The sequence below is a fragment of the Salmo salar genome, chromosome ssa13, assembly GCF_905237065.1.
Source record: "Salmo salar chromosome ssa13, Ssal_v3.1, whole genome shotgun sequence".
Taxonomy (NCBI): Eukaryota; Metazoa; Chordata; class Actinopteri; order Salmoniformes; family Salmonidae; genus Salmo; species Salmo salar.
Window position 1 is genome coordinate 90182844 of NC_059454.1, and position 21804 is coordinate 90204647.

General features: G+C 45.2%; 1 protein-coding gene across 4 annotated transcripts in view; it reads left to right on the forward strand.

Annotated features, from left to right (window-relative positions):
- Positions 1 to 10247, forward strand: part of LOC106568101 (protocadherin alpha-C2) — a 62395-nt gene extending 52148 nt beyond the window's left edge. For all 4 annotated transcript variants that reach the window (XM_045692362.1, XM_045692363.1, XM_045692361.1 and 1 more), the window contains exon 4: positions 7294 to 10247. In XM_045692362.1, the coding sequence (XP_045548318.1) occupies positions 7294 to 7601 (308 nt within the window). In that variant the 3' untranslated portion in view covers positions 7602 to 10247. The remainder of the gene's footprint in view (positions 1 to 7293) is intronic.
- Positions 10248 to 21804: the final 11557 nt, after the last annotated feature.

Genomic DNA, 21804 nt, shown 5'->3' on the forward strand with positions numbered 1-21804 from the left:
AACGAGAGGGAGGGAGAGAGAGAGTAGGGTTAACGAGAGGGAGGGAGAGAGAGAGTAGGGTTAACGAGAGGGAGAGAGAGAGTAGGGTTAACAAGAGGGAGAGAGAGAGTAGGGTTAACGAGAGGGAGAGAGAGAGAGAGTAGGGTTAACGAGAGGGAGGGAGAGAGAGAGTAGGGTTAACGAGAGGGAGGGATAGAGAGAGTAGGGTTAACGAGAGGGAGGGAGAGAGAGAGTAGGGTTAACGAGAGGGAGGGAGAGAGAGAGTAGGGTTAACGAGAGGGAGGGAGAGAGAGAGTAGGGTTAACGAGAGGGAGGGAGAGAGAGAGTAGGGTTAACGAGAGGGAGGGAGAGAGAGAGAGTAGGGTTAATGAGAGGGAGAGAGAGAGTAGGGGTAACGATTGAGAGAGGGAGAGAGTGTATCAAGCTATAGATTGTTTTTCTTACTGACTGATGTTTTTTTGAGCTTATGGAAAACCTACACTCTGTGGTCTTGTAGAGAATCCAATACTCTGTGGAGGCAGAGGACATGCAGAGTGTACTGCAGGCTTATCAGAAATGTCATGCAGGGTTAATAGGGGCTTAGTGCTACATCCTGGTATGCTGCAGGGTGAGACAGTTTTCATAATAGGGGAAGGGAAGTAAGCAAAGCCTTATGGCTTATACAGTATATATATATATATGATGTAATATAGCAGGATTGGCTTTGTTTCTAAATGTTGTATCAAGTAGGGTTGGAAGTGTAAAGGAAAGAATTCACATACTGCATAGTAGAGCTATTGCACCTCAAAGAGAGAGTATACTTCCTCAATGTGCTTCATTTGAGTTACCTGCAGAGAAAGGGGAAGGGGGCACGGTTGGATTAAGACCAGACACAGAGTTAGATAGAGAGGGTGTTGAATAAGGCATGGCAAGACAGCCATCTTTTTTAGAGTACTATTGGGAGAGGACAAAAGAGAGACACAAATGACAAGGATGGTAAAGGAAAGAGAGGTATGGGGGTTTGGAGAAAGAGAAAGGTTTAGGATTGTCAGGGCCCTGCAGTACTTGCTAGGGAAAGCTATGTGACTTGTTTCTAGGCAACGCTGTCTAACTGAGAGATTGCTGCAGCTGCACCAGCCTACATCAACAGGGAGTGGGTGAAGGCAGTTTCCACGGCAACCATTCAAAACCTGAATGGAAGATTTAGAGGATGAGAGAGAAACAAAGAGGAATGGGGGAGAGAGAGACAGAGAGAAGAGAAGAGATGGATAGGTGTTAAGAGGAAAGAGTGAACAGTCAGACATGGGGAAGAATGAAAATGGAGGTGGAAAAGTAAGACATATATACAGTGAGCTTTTAAGAGAGAAATTGATTCATAAAGAATGTGGATACAGCATGTGCACACACACACACAGAATAAATAGCGCAGAATAATAAAAATAAAACACACACTCACAAATAACATAAACCCAAACTCATATTCAGAAACCTTAATCTAACGCATGATCTTTAAATTGGGTTGTGTAGAACAAAGAAGAAGAATGGGTTGAGGAGTAACCCAGATTGGACCAGGAATAATGGACTTGAATGTAGAACACTGGGTGCTGAGATGAGGCTAGAACCACCCCAGACAGCTGGGTACCATGGTAACCTCCTTACAGAAAGCTATAGTAACCTGCAAATCAGCAGCCACAGCAGGTTCATTTTAATATGATGTTTGCGGAGGGGGGGAAATAGCCAATGGTCAGGGTGGAGCAGAGCTCCAAATAAGCCTCCATATTCCTGGAGATACAAAGGCACTGTGTGTGCAGAGCATGTCACACCTGCTCCCGCATAGCCCCCGCCGAGAATTAGACTCACAGAAGGCTCTGCCACATCTTCCACAGAGTAACATTCTACAAATTGATACAACTCTCTCATGTAGACACGCAAAAGAGATGAAGAGAGGGGGAGATAAAAACAGAAAGAGAAGAGGAAGTACAGGTGTAGAACTGTTTGTTGGTTTCTTTCAATAGGTGCACATTTGATAAATACATTAGATTATTCCATCTACACATGCCCTCTCCAAACCAATGGCAAGCTCAACTGACCTGCTTTGACAAATAATCAATGCACTCAAAATGTTGTTGATCAGTATAGGCTACCCCCATTAACACAATCACAGTGAGCTTGAGGGAAGTGATGTACTTTAGGTGTGGTAATGGTGTTGTACTGTAATAACTTCCCCACACTAACCAGGGACAGAGGTTTAATTTAGTTTCTACTGTAAAGTAATTGATATAGCTGCATGCCACAATTAGCTGAGCTCTTCAGTCATACTGGCTTTATCAAGCCCTAGGGAAAAGTACTGAAGAGGATGTCATACTAGCTCCATCAAGCCCTAGGCAACCTAAAGTACTGAAGAGAGAGTAAAATTGGTTCTACCAAGCACTAGGGAACCTAAAGTACTGAAGAGGGAGTCATACTAGCTCCATCAAGCCCTAGGGAACCTAAAGTACTGAAGAGGGAGTCATACTAGCTCCATCAAGCCCTAGGGAACCTAAAGTACTGAAGAGGGAGTCAGAGTGGATCTATGTGTTTGTTTCATTTTATTTACTTTAATTTATTTCTGGGAGCTCTTGCATTGTATTCTACAGTCATTGCAGGCATACACACACACACACACACACACACACACACACACACACACACACACACACACACACACACTGTTTCACTTTAAGGATCTTGTCAGAATAGTAGGCTATATTCGAGTACAACGTCCCTGTGGGACCATGCATGAATTCAATTAGGCACTCCTGCCATTTCATAATTAACCTACAAATGAAAAACTAAAATAATCTCTTTGCAGTGCCTTAGTTGGATCTAAATAAAACACAGGCAGAAAGTAGGTCAGAGGCCAGTGAAGCTAGTGTGGGACTGAGAGCACTGTGTCTGTCAAGCCCAGATAAGCTGGTGTGGGACTGAGAGCACTGTGCCTGTCAAGCCCAGAGAAGCTGGCGTGGGACTGAGAGTACTGTGTCTGTCAAGCCCAAAGAAGCTAGTGTGGGACTGAGAGCACTGTGTCTGTCGAGCCCAAAGAAGCTAGTGTGGGACTGAGAGCACTGTGTCTGTCGAGCCCAGAGAAGCTGGTGTGGGACTGAGAGCACTGTGTCTGTCGAGCCCAGATAAGCTGGTGTGGGACTGAGAGCACTGTGTCTGCCGAGCCCAGATAAGCTGGTGTGGGACTGAGAGCACTGTGTCTGTCAAGCCCAGAGAAGCTGGCGTGGGACTGAGAGTACTGTGTCTGTCGAGCCCAGAGAAGCTGTTGTGGGACTGAGAGCGCTGTGTCTGTCGAGCCCAGAGAAGCTGGCGTGGGACTGAGAGTACTGTGTCTGTCGAGCCCAGAGAAGCTGGTGTGGGACTGAGAGCACTGTGTCTGTCGAGCCCAGAGAAGCTGGTGTGGGACTGAGAGCACTGTGTCTGTCGAGCCCAGAGAAGCTGGTGTGGGACTGAGAGCACTGTGTCTGTCGAGCCCAGAGAAGCTGGTGTGGGACTGAGAGCACTGTGTCTGCCAAGCCCAGAGAACATCACCTCACTCTTTCTTTCCCTTACTAACGCCCTCTCATTTCCCCTCTTCTTTTTCTGCATCGTTCTTCACCTCAATCGCTGTCTCCCTTCGTATGCCTCTGTCTCTTGCCTGCTGGTTATAATTACATTTCTTTCATATCTTGCATTATACTGTATGCTAAATGAAAGGAGAATAGGGTCTCATTCTCTTAGTACTTCAGTTCACCCTCTCTAGGCTCTCTTGGTCTTTTTCTTTCATTGTCTCTTCCGCTCGCCCTGCTTCTCTCTCTCTCTGTCATATTCGTGATTGCATATTATATGAGATTCTCTCTCTCTTTCCACTGCTGTGTCGAGCCCTTGTGGGATTAGTTTAGTGCTGGGTTTTCACAGTTCCTGTCATCTTTACGTGCTAATTCTTGTCACATCACAAGTGTTAAACATCCCAGTACCTCTCTGCCGTTAAAGGTCACGTCTGTTTAGTCTAACCTTGTGTTCTCAGCTGCACCACTAGCTGATAAAGTTATACTCCCTGCAATCACTTTCCCCTTCTTTAGTTTATCAGTGTGCCTCTGGCTTTAATTCTTTTGCTTATCTATGCTGTATCCAGTTGTCATACTTGAGTAAAAGTAAAGATTCCTTAATAGAAAATGACTCAAGTAAAAATGAAAGTCGCCCAGTAAAATACTACTTGAGTAAAAAATCTAAAAGTATTTGGTTTGAAATATACTTAAATATAAATAGTAAATGTAATTGCTGAAATATACTTAAGTATCAAAAGTAAAAGTATAAATCATTTCAAATGCCTTAAATTAAGCAAACCAAACCATCTCCAACACTCAGACATCATTTACAAATTAAGCATTTGTGTTTCGTGAGTCCGCCAGATCAGAGGCAGTAGGGATGACCAGGGATGTTCTTTTGATGAATGTGTGAATTGGACCATTTTCCTGTCCTGCTAAGCATATCAAAATGTATCGGGGTGTCAGGGAAAATATACTGCTCAAAAAAATAAAGGGAACACTTAAACAACACATCCTAGATCTGAATGAAAGAAATAATCTTATTAAATACTTTTTTCTTTACATAGTTGAATGTGCTGACAACAAAATCACACAAAAATAATCAATGGAAATCCAATTTATCAACCCATGGAGGTCTGGATTTGGAGTCACACTCAAAATTAAAGTGGAAAACCACACTACAGGCTGATCCAACTTTGATGTAATGTCCTTAAAACAAGTCAAAATGAGGCTCAGTAGTGTGTGTGGCCTCCACGTGCCTGTATGACCTCCCTACAATGCCTGGGCATGCTCCTGATGAGGTGGCGGATGGTCTCCTGAGGGATCTCCTCCCAGACCTGGACTAAAGCATCCGCCAACTCCTGGACAGTCTGTGGTGCAACGTGGCGTTGGTGGATGGAGCGAGATATGATGTCCCAGATGTGCTCAATTGGATTCAGGTCTGGGGAACGGGCGGGCCAGTCCATAGCATCAATGCCTTCCTCTTGCAGGAACTGCTGACACACTCCAGCCACATGAGGTCTAGCATTGTCTTGCATTAGGAGGAACCCAGGGCCAACCGCACCAGCATATGGTCTCACAAGGGGTCTGAGGATCTCATCTCGGTACCTAATGGCAGTCAGGCTACCTCTGGCGAGCACATGGAGGGCTGTGCGGCCCCCCAAAGAAATGCCACCCCACACCATGACTGACCCACCGCCAAACCGGTCATGCTGGAGGATGTTGTAGGCAGCAGAACGTTCTCCACGGAGTCTCCAGACTCTGTCACGTCTGTCACGTGCTCAGTGTGAACCTGCTTTCATCTGTGAAGAGCACAGGGCGCCAGTGGCGAATTTGCCAATCTTGGTGTTCTCTGGCAAATGCCAAACGTCCTGCACGGTGTTGGGCTGTAAACACAACCCCCACCTGTGGACGTCGGGCCCTCATACCACCCTCATGGAGTCTGTTTCTGACCGTTTGAGCAGACACATGCACATTTGTGGCCTGCTGGAGGTCATTTTGCAGGGCTCTGGCAGTGCTTCTCCAGCTCCTCCTTGCACAAAGGCAGAGGTAGCGGTCCTGCTGCTGGGTTGTTGCCCTCCTACTGCCTCCTCCACATCTCCTGATGTACTGGCCTGTCTCCTGGTAGCGCCTGCATGCTCTGGACACTACGCTGACAGACACAGCAAACCTTCTTGCCACAGCTCGCATTGATGTGCCATCCTGGATAAGCTGCACTAGCTGAGCCACTTGTGTGGGTTGTAGACTCCGTCTCATGCTACCACTAGAGTGAAAGCACCGCCAGCATTCAAAAGTGACCAAAACATCAGCCATCAGCCAGCCAGTGGCGAATTTGCCAAACTTGGTGTTCTCTGGCAAATGCCAAACGTCCTGCACGGTGTTGGGCTGTAAGCACAACCCCCACCTGTGGACGTCGGGCCCTCATACCACCCTCATGGAGTCTGTTTCTGACCGTTTGAGCAGACACATGCACATTTGTGGCCTGCTGGAGGTCATTTTGCAGGGCTCTGGCAGTGCTTCTCCAGCTCCTCCTTGCACAAAGGCGGAGGTAGCGGTCCTGCTGCTGGGTTGTTGCCCTCCTACGGCCTCCTCCACGTCTCCTGATGTACTGGCCTGTCTCCTGGTAGCGCCTGCATGCTCTGGACACTACGCTGACAGACACAGCAAACCTTCTTGCCACAGCTCGCATTGATGTGCCATCCTGGATAAGCTGCACTAGCTGAGCCACTTGTGTGGGTTGTAGACTCCGTCTCATGCTACCACTAGAGTGAAAGCACCGCCAGCATTCAAAAGTGACCAAAACATCAGCCATCAGCCAGCCAGTGGCGAATTTGCCAAACTTGGTGTTCTCTGGCAAATGCCAAACGTCCTGCACGGTGTTGGGCTGTAAGCACAACCCCCACCTGTGGACGTCGGGCCCTCATACCACCCTCATGGAGTCTGTTTCTGACCGTTTGAGCAGACACATGCACATTTGTGGCCTGCTGGAGGTCATTTTGCAGGGCTCTGGCAGTGCTTCTCCAGCTCCTCCTTGCACAAAGGCGGAGGTAGCGGTCCTGCTGCTGGGTTGTTGCCCTCCTACGGCCTCCTCCACGTCTCCTGATGTACTGGCCTGTCTCCTGGTAACGCCTCCATGCTCTGGACACTACGCTGACAGACACAGCAAACCTTCTTGCCACAGCTCGCATTGATGTGCCATCCTGGATGAGCTGCACTACCTGAGCCACTTGTGTGGGTTGTAGACTGTCTCATGCTACCACTAGAGTGAAAGCACCGCCAGCATTCAAAAGTGACCAAAACATCAGCCAGGAAGCATAGGAACTGAGAAGTGGTCTGTGGTCCCCACCTGCAAAACCACTCCTTTATTGGGGGTGTCTTGCTAATTGCCTATAATTTCCATCTGTTGTCTATTCCATTTGCACAACAGCATGTGAAATTTATTGTCAATCAGTGTTGCTTCCTAAGTGGACAGTTTGATTTCACAGAAGTGTGATTGACTTGGAGTTACATTGTGTTGTTTAAGTGTTCCCTTAATTTTTTTGAGAAGTGTATATATTACAATATTTCTTTAGAAATGTAGTGAAGTAACACTTTACCTCAGCCGGAAATAGGAGACTGAATAAATGTATGAATGTGCTGGTATGTTCAGAATCTCACTGTGGTGATGAATAATAGTGATGAAGATGATCATGAATAAGACATAGCTCTTCTATCTCTCTCTGTTTCTTCTCTTTCTCTCTTGTAGATGGTGAGGGGGGTGAGCTGTCCCCTCCGGTTGGAGCTGGCATCGACAGTAACAGCTGGCACTTCCGTTACGGGCCTGGCCCTGGCTACGGCCCCCCTCAGGTCCTGAGGCCTGGAGACATTCCCCCTGAAGCCTTCATCATCCCCGGCTCCCCCGCCATCATCTCTATCCGCCAGGGCCCGGGAGGAGAGGAGGACAAGAGTGATTTCATTTCCTTCAGCAAGAAGGAAGAAGCCAAGAAGAAGAAAAAGAAGAAGAAGGAGAAGAAAGACAAGAAAGAAAAGGGGAAGGAGGATGTGGACGAGTAGAGAAGAAAGGGGAGATATGAAAACAGAGCTACCAACTAAAGTCCGAATAACAGCTGCAAGACAAAAAGCCAAATGTATATTTTAGAATCAGGAGAGTCTCCATGTGTTGTGTTTGCATAGTTAAGTCTGCCCAGCCAAGTCCCCATTAGCAGAGGCCTATCTCTATAAAACATGTAAGCAGCCAATAGTAGCCTCTGCCAGATTGGCCCTCTGAAGCTTCCATACCTCTGGCTATAAAACAGTATTTTTAAATATATTTAATAGGCTCTCATTTACCAGACATTTGCTGAAAATTCCACAAAAATCTATTTGATTAGAATAACCTTTCTATAAAGATGATAATGCAATCAACTACTGATGCCCAGACGTTTCATGTATAAAATGCCATACAGTATGTGAGAGAAACCTCACATATCCTATTAATGGTGGTGCTATAGTCCTGCCAGCCAGCCCGCCTCCCCAACCTGGCTTGAAATGGGAGCCTCCTTCCTGGCCCTTCTGGCCCCTTGTTGGCATCTGTCTTTACTCTGCCCCTTGCCTCCTCTGCTCTCCTGATTGGAGAGGAGGAACTCAATCTGACAAAGATTGACACAGAGGCTCTCATCTACAGTAAAATGGAAGCCTTGTGCAAAAAAAAAAAAGTCTTTTTTTTTCCTACAAAATATAAAAAAAGAAAAAGTGGTGCAAACAAGACACCTGACGTGTATATGTACAGTACAGTGAGCTGTGTGAGATTGGAATGGGTTGAGATTAGTGCTGGCTGGGATTGAAGGCTGGATTAGGTTGCCCGTGTTCTGGATTAGGCTGCCCGTGGGTTGTTTCATGCCTGGTACTGTTGACACTGTTGGCAGCATAGGGCAGGGGCTAAAGACCTGGCCCCGCCTTCTCACCTAGAACACAAAATAGGCCAGTGGGACCTTGGACCCACAGTCTGTGCAGCACACAACCACTATAACACACACACACACACATATATTAGACAGTCAGGGTGGACATGCACACACCTCTCTGGATAGTGTACAGCTCTAACTCACCTAAAAGACTGAGGCCTATTTCAGTGGCCTCTTTTCTATGGGAGTGTAATATATGACAGGAACTCTTGCTTGTTGTTTCATTTCTGTTCAAGCCTGACCCCCCCCCCGCTTCTGTCAGTCAATGTTCAATAGTCAGTGTTCAGTAGTTCTTAAAGCCCCGCCCCCTTACCTTGCCCGCTTTGGTGCTAGTAGGATTCACTCGCACGCCTCATCTGTTGACCCTTGACTCCTCCGTCCTCCGATCACCATGTTCAGGAGGCCTCTCTCAAAAACACTCTTAACTTCTGATAACTTGTTCCTCTGCAAACCCAGCAACAGAATGAACCTGTTTAACACACTCACACACTTTCTGTTAGCTTTAACCGAGCCTTGCTACTGAAATATCAACGTTCCTAGCACTGTTTTGGGGACAAGTTACCGTCTCTTCCACCAGTTACACGCAGGGTAGTGGGGCAAACATAAGGAGTTTAGCAGAAATATGGACTGGCTTCCTTCTGTCCAGATGGAGAGAAAAAGAGGGATGGAAGGACGTAGAGGCAAGGAGAGAGAAGTGGATTTGTAGTGATGGGCACTCCAGTCCACAGACATTCCCTGGAGAGCTTTGTTGCTGTGTTAAACTCATTGCTCATATTTTGTGATGAAAAGGAAGCATCAACAGCATTGAGTCTTTTCCAGAATAGAGCATCCCCAGAATGAACTCAGTATGTGTGAGGGCTAATTCCACAGCATCTCCTACTCACCTCTCTGTTTCCTCTTCCTGGCTGATATCTGACCAATCAGAGGGGACAGAGGGATGATGCTAGCGCTGCTATTGGACTGAATCCTCCCATATTATACACATGCTCCCCCTTCAGGTGTGAATCTGTGCTGTCAGATCACTAAGTGACTGTTTGCATGTTATAAGCAGGGGAAAGATATATATATATATATAGATCTATATAGATAGATATGTTTCATTTCCTTCAACCATTTATCACAAACTCAGAGATATGAATATCATCTCTGCTAAAATATGTATACATACTCACTCTCGAAAACACACATGAACACAAATACACACATACTATGTATTCCTAGACAAACAGGAATCACTTGTTTTTATTCTGTTGAAGTTCAATTAAAATAACCTTCTAAATATAAGTAATGCTGTAGTTATGCTATGAAATGCTATTTTTGTTCATGCTCTTATGATTTTTGAGGATTACAAAACGAGTCCTTTACCTTGTGTTAAGCTATGAACTGATGATCAAAGAAACACTGTAATGTAATACTGAATCATTTATTCACCTTGGATATATATCCCGAACACCTTTGAAAATGTTTTTATAATGTTGAGAAAAGAAAACTCAAACAGAATTGTCCAAAAAAAGATGCTAATCTTGATGTACTCTCTGCTTGTGTGTAGTGAATGTTTCTTCAGTCATCTGGTGCCTGGGTGGCACTAAGCAGTCGACTGCGACATTGCAGATCTGTTAATAACCTTTTTGTACACCTGCTCATCAGTGTAATGGTGATATAGTGATTTTTCTTTTTTTATTATTTGATGGATCTGGTATTGTGTTTTGTTTATAAATCACAAATAAAATGTTATTTCTTAAATATTGGGAAAAAATTGTCTGTGCCTTGATTTCAACTAATGTCTACTGTTAAGCCCAGCAGCCTGGTTAGTTGGGTTTTGGGCACAAGGTTGAACAGTAGACGGAGTAGCGGGATCAAAGCAGTTGTGACGTTCATCATTAACGGTAGACCGAGGTGCAGCGTGGTTTGGGTTCATCATATTTATTTCTCAATGTGAACCAACAATAAACAATACAACAAACGAAATGCTAGGCATGCAAAGACATGCAACACCAAGACAAGATCCCACAACTGACTGTGGGCAAAAGGGCTGCCTAAGTATGATTCCCAATCAGAGACAACGAATGACAGCTGCCTCTGATTGGAAACCATACTCGGCCAATCAAAGAAAAAAACAACATAGACATACAACACATAGAATGCCCACCCCATGTCACACCCTGACCTAACCAAACAGAAAAACATCTCTCGCAGGTCAGGGCGTGACAGCAGTGGTTTTATTTAGTGTTGTAGGCCCACTGCAAAATTGATAATTACATATATTTACACATTTTGGCTACAATTGACAAAATAATTATTTAAGTTCTGTAGCAACCTAACGGCTACAAGAGAAAAACGCTCAAAAAGTGCAGAAAGACCCACACAAACACCCCTGAGTCTAATACCTGAGCGCTAAAGCAACCTCATTCCCCTAACCTGCTACGTTAATTATCCTAACCTGTTATATTAGTTATCCTAACCTGCTATTAGTGCTAGGGGCAAATCTGAGAGAGCAGGACCCAACAAGGACTCTCATCTGGGTTAGATAACACATCTCATTGAGTTTGTCACTGGAGGGAGAGACAGCTCTGCTCTATGATAAATGATTTATCTGTGGCTGACAGGGCTCTCCCAGTCAGAGCAAGAAGAACTTAACCCTTGTGTGGTGTTCATGTTTTTGTTATTCAACCAATGTTTGCGGGTCTGATGGACCCACGACATTATTGGGGTTTTAAACAATACAGCCATAACAATGTACATAAAATACTTAATACTTAGATGTTGACATATCAATTACAAGCAATATAGACAGTATACATGGTTAATATTTGCCATTTACCTCTGCTAGATCACATGTATCAATTAAAGCGCTATTCGCTTTTTATTTATAAAATTGGTTTTTTTTTTAAACAAAAAACAATTATAATCAAGACATGGGTGGAATAAATAATGTTTATTGCAAATGTATTTCTTGCCCTTGATGCACGTGTACTGTGTCTTCCTGTCCTTTTTGGGTCCACACACATCACAGCACTTCTTGTTGCTACCGGCCGCAATCTAGAATGATGAAAACACTTAGTTCAGGAATTTTACTAACATCTGACTCACCCACATATATAGCTACAGCAGGCCCAGGTAGGAGAGTCAGACACACACACGCAACAACATCACTCACACTTACGTCCGGTACTGGAGTTGTTGGTTCTGTGGGTCGGGCGGATGGGGCACCAGCATCCTCCTCCTGAATCCTCCTCACGATGGCTGCAGAAGCTGGGGTCCTTCGGATATGTTGCCTCCTCTGGATTTGAGGTCTTACCAATGCCTTGCCCAGCTGCTCGACTGCTGTTCCAATCTGGGTTCAACGCCATCCAGATGACAAACACGTTGTACGCCGAGATGTCCAAGATGTTGAAGAATGTGTGTTGAAGAAGTGACCAGCGTAGGGTTTTTATTTTGCAGCTGTAGCCAGTCACCAGCTTGTCTAAATTGTCCACTCCTCCTTTTGTGGCATTGTAATCTATTATGATTTCTGTTTTTTGATGTTCCTGGCCACATATTCTCCCATCCCTATGCAGCGTACTCATGAGTACCACATTTTTTGCCTTTCTTTGGCATGTAGGACACTAGGGACATGTCGGCCGTGAACACAAACTTAGAGGAACTAATAGACCTCCTCCGTGTATTCAACAGCTGAGGTGGGAGCTCTGGCTTGTTTTTTCATACTGTTCCTACCATCGTCAGCTTCCTCTTGAGGAGCTCCTATCCCAGCTTGTGCAAATTTAAAGATTTATCGCATGTGATGTTGTGGCCACGGAGTCCCTGTGTCACGTCCAGGACAACTCACATCCCTTGATTTTTCTCAGAGGCTCCTCCATCTGGCTTCCCCATCTACACTTCCAAGTTCCATGCATATGATGAAGCAGCATCACAGTCAGACCAGATTTTGATTCTATATTTTGCGTGTTTAGATGATATGTACTGCCTGAAGAGGCAGCGGCCCCTAAATGGCATAAGCTGCTCATAAACAGTAACGTTGGGCCCAGGGTTGTAAAACAGTTTTCCAGAGACATTGTTGCAGGGAAAAGTTATCTGCCAGTTTCTGCATCCCACAGGGATACTGTGAATTCCCCATTGGATCTGAAAATACCAACAAGGATAAGAACCCGAAAGTATGCATGTAAATGAGTTTGGTCTATCTCCTTCCATCTCTCTCCAAAAACACACCTTCCCTCTCAATTAGTGTAGTCCAGAATGATTTTCTGGATGGTGTCTGGGATGAACAGTTCAAAAATAGACTTTATGTCCTGCACATGAGGAACCACCATCCGCGTCGGCCCTGGTTGCATCCTTATAACATTGACAGCCATGCAGGTGGCTCATTCCTTGGACAAGAAGACCATTCATTTTAAAAATAAATGTACATCCATATTTCTCCTCCTGCAGGCTGCTGATGGCCTATTTATTGCCTTTACCTCCCTTATCTCACCTCATTTGCTCACATTGTATATAGACTTATTTTTCTACTGTATTATTGACTGTATGTTTGTTTTACTCCATGTGTAACTCTGTGTTGTTGTATGTGTCGAATCTGCTTTGCTTTATCTTGGCCAGGTCGCAATTGTAAATGAGAACTTGTTCTCAACTTGCCTACCTGGTTAAATAAAGGTAAAATAAATAAATAAATAAAAATGAGTTGGATGCTGACGGGCTAGTCCTGGGGATGGCTGCTGATGGCCTGGTCCTGTGGCTGTCTGGGGGTCCAAAGTGGAAGACGCTCCTTTTCTCCCCCAATTTGCACCTGGCTGGGGTAGAATGTGGGAAAGTACAGCATTTTTACAATGTGTCGAAATGAGGTATCTAAATAATGTATTGTAATAACATTGTGCAGGTTCGCGCAAGACATTGTGTAGTTTCACACTCTACAAAGGGCATAGAGTGCAAGAAAAGTGGGAGACAGGAAGACAGACAGGGAGACAGACACGTTCTTGGTGCTATGTTGAAACAGAAGGCCCGGGGAGGAGGAAGACAGACTGAAGTCACACAGCAAACCTTTTAGTTTCATTTTTACTTGTGCTCACCTACACACACACTTTTCCACACTTTTATGACCCTCGGGTCTAGTGGGTCCAGTCTCGTATTAGAAGATAGCACCGAAGAACATGGCTGACGTTTTACATTCTCCCAACCAACTGCTCTATTTTGGTCGTTTTTTTGCCTTTTGTGTACTTTTTTTTAACTTATTGTTGCGGCTACCATCTCTTATGACCGAAAATAACTTCTGGACATGAGAACAGCGATCACTCACCGTGGACTGGAAGAAACTTTTTCCTTTAACGAGTCTGACGAGAAGGATATTCTGCTTTCACTGGAACAGGCCCAGATCCACGCCTTTTGCATGAAGAAAAGATGCAGGAAAAGGGGCTAGCAGATCGGGCAGCCTTCTGAGAATCCGTAGAGTGGGAGACTAATCCAGACGGTTATAAGAAATCCCGCTATGCCCTCAGACGAACCATCAAACAAGCAAAGCGTCAATACAGAATTAAGATTGAATCCTACTACACCGGCCCTGACGCTCTTCGAATGTTGCAGGGCCTAAAAACTATTACAGATTACAAAGGGAAACCCAGACGCGAACTGCCCAGTGACACGAGCCAAGCAGACGAGCTTAATGCCTTTTATGCTCGCTTCGTGGCAAGCAACACTGAAGCATGCACGAGAGCACCAGCTGTTCTGGATGACTGTGTGATAACGCTCTCGGTAGCCGATGTGAACAAAACATTTAAACAAGTCAACATTCACAAAGCCGCTGGGCCCGACGGATTACCAGGACATGTACTCAAAGCATGCGCGGACCAACTGTCAAGTGTCTTCACTGACATTTTCAACCTCTCCCTGACCGAGTCTGTAATACCTATGTTTCAAGCAGACCACCATAGTCCCTGTGACCAAGGAAGCGAAGGTAACCTGCCAAAATGATTACCACCCCTTGGCACTCACATCGGTAGCCATAAAGTGCTTTGAAAGGCTGGTCATGGCTCACATCAACAACATCCTCCTGGACACCCTAGACCCACTCCAATTTGCATACCACTCCAACAGATCCACAAATGACACAATCTCAATCGCAATCCACACTGCCCTTTCTCACCTGGACAAAAGGAACACCTATGTGAGAATGCTGTTCATTGACTACAGCTCAACGTTCAACACCACAGTGCCCACAAAGCTCATCACTAAGCTAAGGACTCTGGGACTAAACACCTCCCTCTGCAACTGGATCCTGGACTTTCTGACGGGCGGTAAGAGGTGGTAAGAGTAGGCAACAACACATCTGCCACGCTGATCGTCAACACTGGGGCCCCTCAGGGGTGTGTACTTACTCCCCTCCTGTATTCCCTGTTCACCCACAACTGTGTGGCCAAACATGACTCTAACACCATCATTAAGTTTGCTGACGACACAACAGTGGTAGGCCTGATCACCGACAACGATGGGACGGCCTATAGGGAGGAGGTCAGAGAACTGGCAGTGTGGTGCCAGGACAACAACCTCTCCCTTAATGTGAGCAAGACAAAGGAGCCGATCGTGGAATACAGGAGAAGGCGGGCCGAATAGGCCCCCATTTACATCGACGGGTCTGTAGTGGAGCGGGTCGAGAGTTTCAAGTTCCTTGGTGTCCACATCACCAACGAACTATCATTGTACTAACATACCAAGACAGTTGTGAAGAGGGCACAACAAAACTTTTTCCCCCTCAATAGACTGAAAAGATTTGGCATGGGTCCCCAGATCCTCAAAAGGTTCTACAGCTGCGCCATCGAGAGCATCCTGACCGGTTGCATCACCACCTGGTATGGCAACTGCTCGGCATCTGACCATAAGGCACTACAGAGGGTAGTGCGAACTGCCCAGTACATCACTGGGGCCAAGCTTCCTGCCATCCAAGACCTATAAAATAGGCAGTGTCAGAGGAAAGCCCATACAATTGTCAGAGACTCTAGTCACCCAAGTTATAGTCTGTTTTCTCTGCTACCGCATGGCAAGCGGTACCAGAGCACCAAGTCTAGGACCAAAAGGCTCCTCAACAGCTTCTACCCCCAAGCCATAATACTGTTGAACAATTAATAAAATCACCACCGGACAATTTACATTGACCCCCCACCCCCCCTATTTTTGTACACTGCTGCTACACGCTGTTTATTATCTATGCATAGTCACTTCACCCCTACCTACATGTACAAATTACCTCAACTAACCTGTACTCCCGCACACTGACTCGGTATCGGTGCCCCCTGTATATAGCTGTTAGAATAATTTGTATGTGTTAGGAAAATGACTTAACTGTTCCACTCTGTTATTATAGAATAGGGTGATATGTTTAAGAATAATGGGAAGATAAAATCAGGATATGGGGAGATCGGTTAGGATTGTAAAACCTTGTATATTCTTTAGTAGGGATGTAAACTGAGTGAAGTTGTAGATTAGGTAAAAGAAAAACATTGGAGAGGTTTCAAACCAAGAGGGTCATAAAGGGGGAGGGGAGGTGAAAGCCCTGAAGAATGTGGCAAGTTTTTATGGTTCTTTGTGGTGAGTGGAAAAGTACTGGTTGTTTGAGAAGGGAGTGGTCTAAAGATAAGAATATGTTTGTATTATAAAAGGACTGAGTCCTAATTTTTGACTGTAGAACGCTCTCTGAATAAACTGTACACACCTTTTGCAGAAAGCTGAGTCCTTGCCTAATTATTCTTTACCCAGTGTCTTACAAACCTTGGGAATTAGTCAAGGCTTATTGATTGTTAATTATTATCATTGGGATTCGAAAATTCCCATAACAATAGGCTCGTTATTGTTATTCTTATTGTGTTACTTTTTATTATGACTTTTTATTTTAGTCTACTTGGTAAATATTTTCTTTACTCTTCTTGAACTGCACTGTTGGTTAAGGTCTTGTAAGTCAGCATTTCACAGTAAAGTGTTCACTTGTATTTGGCAATGTGACAAATAAAGTTTGATTTGATTTGAATTGATTTGACCCGAACACCACACATGAACTATAAATGTGTAGGGGGGTGCACAGTGTCACTCAATTAAACTGTGTTCTTTTACATGTTCTTTACAGAAAACGAGCCAAGGACAATGAGTCTCAGGTTAAAAAAATTATTGATTGTATCATTTTTCTTTTATTAAACATTGATAATTGGTCCCTCAGACCCAAACACCAGACAAGGGTTAATTCATTTCCATGTCCAGCTCATTTAATGAATTAAGGCAAATGGATAAACTATGTCTCGGGTTACTCTTCTCTGATTACATAGACCCATAAACCTTCATAGCACACATGATTTAAATGGTCCTTGTGTGTGCGTGATGTGGAAGTATGGCAGAAGTATTCCTGGTTATTCCAGAGGACTGATTGAGTTTATTCAGAAGGCCCTGTGCTGCCAGTCCCAGTGCTCCGCTGATGGCACTCTGAAGCAGTTACGTTCTTCTCTGTTGCCACCCTCTGCTCTGTAGACCTGTACTGCAGTCTGACTGAAGCTGGCAAGACTTCAAGGGCCCACATACTCAGAGAGAGGATTCCCACGTCCTTTGCGTGATACAGGGGATGGTTTCCATGGATACAGAGGTATGACATGGCACCGGGGCACCGGGGTAGTCTCCTTTGATTCTGAATATCGACGTTGAGAATGAGTAAGTGTTAGAATATGATTGACAGAAAGAGACATGGCATACAGACAGATAAAATGTAATAAGCACTAGGAGGACGATCTGTCTTGTAGTGTCATCAGGGTATCAATGTCATCTCTTATTTGTTCAAAGACATGTTACCATTTTCATCCCAACGGCAACGGTAATCTAGTCAACAAAAACAGTAAAAAGAAGTGAACAATAGACTGGCAGTAGAAGGTCAGAAAGGTAAGAAGAGGACATTTCATTATAAGGGGGCTTGATTGAAGGAAACAGGCCGACTGTTGGCCTGGGTTAAAGGTTAACCAGGGCCTGAATGAGCTGAAGCAGTGAAGATATGTTTTCCTCTTCCCCCTGGGCTTGTCTGGCTGAGTACCCAGCCATGTCATCTGGGAGTCTGGGAGTAAAATCATTCACAAGCTGCTTCATTCATATTGGCTGCTTCCCTCACAGAGGCTAAACTGGGGCAATCACTCACAAGGGGCAGCACCAAGCATAGGTCCCACGTGTGGGGAATGCAATACATATACAGTATCTACAACATCAGTATGTTGTGCAGTGTTTTGGGTTTAAGCCACTTTACTGTTAGAGTTTGGTCTACTTTGAGCAAACATCGCTAAACTTACAAATGCAGACTTCAGTTAGGAGCAATTGATAGGTCCAATTCATGCACCTATCAATATAATGCCTTGTCATTCCTACTGCCTCTGATCTGGTGGACTCACTAAACATAAATGCTGTGTTTGTAAATTATGTCTGAGTGTTGTAGTGTGCCCCTGGCTGTCCGTAAATTTTAAAAACAAGACATTCATGCCATCTGCTTTGCTTAATATAAGGAATTTGATAGCAATTACTTTTACATTTTACTTTTATTCAAGTATGACAGTTGAGTACATTCTCCTCCCATGGAACTTAAGTACATTTAAAGCCCGATACTTTTAGACTTTTACTCAAGTAGTATTTTAATGGGTGACTTTCTCTTTTACTTGAGTTATTTTCTATTAAAGTGTCTTTACTTTTACTCAAGTATGACAATCAAGTACTTTTTCCACCACTCCTGATGTTGACCTCTCTCAACCCCACAGACTCAAATGATATACATTTATAATGCACCACCATACATCAGCTGCTGTTTGACCTTCAATAAACACACCCAAGATACCTAAAGTGTCCTTAAGGGAGGAGGGCATCATTAAAAACAGATCACTCTAGAGAGCATCCTTTAAAACAGGCCACTGGATATCTAGGGTGTGTTGTTTAAGACTGTCTGTAGGAAGGAAGGAAGGAAGGAAGGAAGGAAGGAAGGAAGGAAGGAAGGAAGGAAGGAAGGAAGGAAGGAAGGAAGGAAGGAAGGAAGGAAGGAAGGAAGGAAGGAAGGAAGGAAGGAAGGAAGGAAGGAAGGAAGTATAAGACTGATGGAGGAGTTAAGGCATCCAGTGGCTCCAGCTGCGATGCCAAGGCAGATGAGGAAGATGGAGTCAAATTCACTGCACTATCCTTGTATTTGTCAATCAATCTGTTCATATGGGAAGAGGCCAGGAGAGGAGCCATCAAGTAATGATGGACATCAAAGACATCAGCGCTGAAGTCAGAGACTGGTTAGGTGTCAGAGTATTTTTGAAACATTCCATCATCAACTTGTTGGGATTTGCATTTTGCAGTCAATTAGCTGAAATGTGGCAGAGCGTGTCTGTGTTCACTAACAAGCTGAAATTATATGATATGCAACCTCATGTATCATGCAATTGGGAGTGTTTACTGTCAGTGCTACTGATTGTGTGTGTGTGTGTGTGTGTGTGTGTGTGTGTGTGTGTGTGTGTGTGTGTGTGTGTGTGTGTGTGTGTGTGTGTGTGTGCGTGCGTGCGTGCGCGTGCGCGTGCGTGCGTGTGCTTGCGCGTGTGTGTGTATGTGTGTGTGTGTTATAGTGGTTGTGTGCTGCACAGACTGTGGGTCCAAGGTCCTACTGGCCTATTTTGTGTTCTAGGTGAGAAGGCGGGGCCAGATTGATTATGTGGTGATTGGGATTTACTTTCTTTGGTGATGACTGACTAGCATAGGCCTAACTTTCAAATAAAATAAAATGTTATTTGTCACATACACATGGTTAGCAGATGTTAATGCGAGGGTAGCGAAATGCTTGTGCTTCTAGTTTCGAGAATGCAGTAATATCCAACGAGTAATCTAACCTAACAATTTCACAACAATTACCTTATACACACGCAAGTGTAAAGGAATTAATAAGAATATGTACATTAAAAAAATGATGATAGCGGGGTGAACAGGCAGTGGCTCGGGTGGTTGTTGTCCTTGATGAACTTTTTGGCCTTCTTGTGACATCGGGTGGTGTAGGTGTCCTGGAGGGCAGGTAGTTTGCACCCGGTGATGCGTTGTGCAGACCTCACTACCCTCTGGACAGCCTTCCGGTTATGGGCGGAGCAGTTGCCGTACCAGGCGGTGATACAGCCCGTCAGGATGCTCTCGATTGTGCATCTGTAAAAGTTTGTGAGTGTTTTTGGTTACAAGCCGAATTTCTTCAGCCTCCTGAGGTTGAAGAGGCGCTGCTGCGCCTTCTTCACCACGCTGTCTGTGTGGTTGGACCATTTCAGTTTGTCCATGATGTGTACGCCGAGGAACTTAAAACTTTCTACCCTTTCCACTACTGTCCCGTCGATGTGGATAGGGGGGTGCTCCCTCTGCTGTTTCCTGAAGTCCACGATCATCTCCTTTGTTTGGTTGACGTTGAGTGTGAGGTTATTTTCCGGACACAACACTCTGAGGGCCCTCACCTCCTCCCTGTAGGCCGTCTTGTTGTTGTTGGTAATCAAGCCTACCACTGTAGTGTCGTCTGCAAACTTGATGATTGAGTTGATGGCGTGCATGGCCACACAGTCATGGGTGAACAGGGAGTACAGGAGAGGACTGAGATCGCACCCTTGTGGGGCCCCAGTGTTGAGGATCAGCGGGGTGGAGATGTTGTTACCTACCCTCACCACCTGGGAGCGACCCGTCAGGAAGTCCAGGACCCAGTTGCACAGGGCGGGGTTGAGACCCAAGGTCTCGAGCTTGATGATGAGTTTGGAGAGTACTATGGTGTTAAATGCTGAGCTGTACTCGATGAACAGCATTCTCACATAGGTATTAATCTTGTCCAGATGGGTTAGGGCAGTGTGCAGTGTGACTGTGATTGCGTTGTCTGTGGACCTATTGGGGCAGTAAGCAAATTGGAGTGGGTCTAGGGTGTCAGATAGGGTGGAGGTGATATGGTCCTTGACTAGTCTCTCAAAGCACTTCATGATGACGGAAGTGAATGCTACAGGGCGGTAGTCATTTAGCTCAGTTACCTTAGCTTTCTTGGGAACAGGAACAATGGTGGCCCTCTTGAAGCATGTGGGAACAGCAGACTGGGATAAGGATTGATTGAATATGTCCGTAAACACACAGCCAGCTGGTCTGCACATGCTCTGAGGATGCGGCTGGGGATGCCGTCTGGACCTGCAGCCTTGCGAGGGTTGTCACGTTTAAATGTTTTGCTCACGTCAGCTGCAGTGAAGGAGAGCCCGCAGGTTTTGGTAGCGGGCCGTGTCAGTGGCACTGTATTGTCCTCAAAGCGAGCAAAGAAGTTGTTTAGTCTGTCTGGGAGCAAGACATCCAGGTCTGGTTTTCCTTGTATAGTCCGTGATTGACTGTAGACCCTGCCACATACCTCTCGTGTCTGAGCCATTGAATTGCGACTCTACTTTGTCTCTATACTGACGCTTAGCTTGTTTGATTGCCGTGTGGAGGGAATAGCTACCCTGTTTGTATTCGATCATGTTTCCGGTCACCTTGCCCTGATTAAAAGCAGTGGTTCACGCTTTCAGTTTTGCACGAATGTGGCCATCAATCCACGGTTTCTGGTTTGGGAATGTTTTAATAGATGCTGTGGGTACGACATTGCTGATGCACTTGCTAATAAACCCGCTCACCGAATCAGCATATTTGTCAATGTTGTTGTTTGCCGCAATGCGGAACATATCCCAGTCCACGTGATCGAAGCAATCTTGAAGCGTGGAATCCGATTGGTCGGACCAGCGCTGAACAGAATTGAGCGCGGGAGCTTCCTGTTTTAGTTTCTGTCTATAGGCTTGAAGCAACAAAATGGAGTCGTGGTCAGCTTTTCCGAAAGGAGGATGGGGGAGGGCCTTATATGCATCGCGGAAGTTAAAATAACAATGATCTAGGGTTTTGCCAGCCCTGGTAGCGCAATCGATATGCTGATAGAATTTAGGGAGCCTTGTTTTCAGATTAGCCTTGTTAAAACCCCAGCTACAATAAATGCAGCCTCATGATATGTGGTTTCCAGTTTACATAGAGTCAAATGAAGTTCGTTCAGGGCCATCGATGTGTCTGCTTGGGGGGGATATATGCGGCTGTGATTATAATCAAAGATAATTATCTAGGTAGATAACGCAGGCGGCATTTGATTGTGAGGAATTCTAAGTCAGGTGATCAGAAGGACTTCCTGTATGTTGTTATGATCACACCACGTCTCGTTAATCATAAGGCATACAGCCCCGCCCTTCTTCTTACCAGAAAGATACTTGTTTCTGTCGGCGTGATGCGTGAAGAAACTAGCTGGCTGTACCGACTCCGATAGCGTGTCT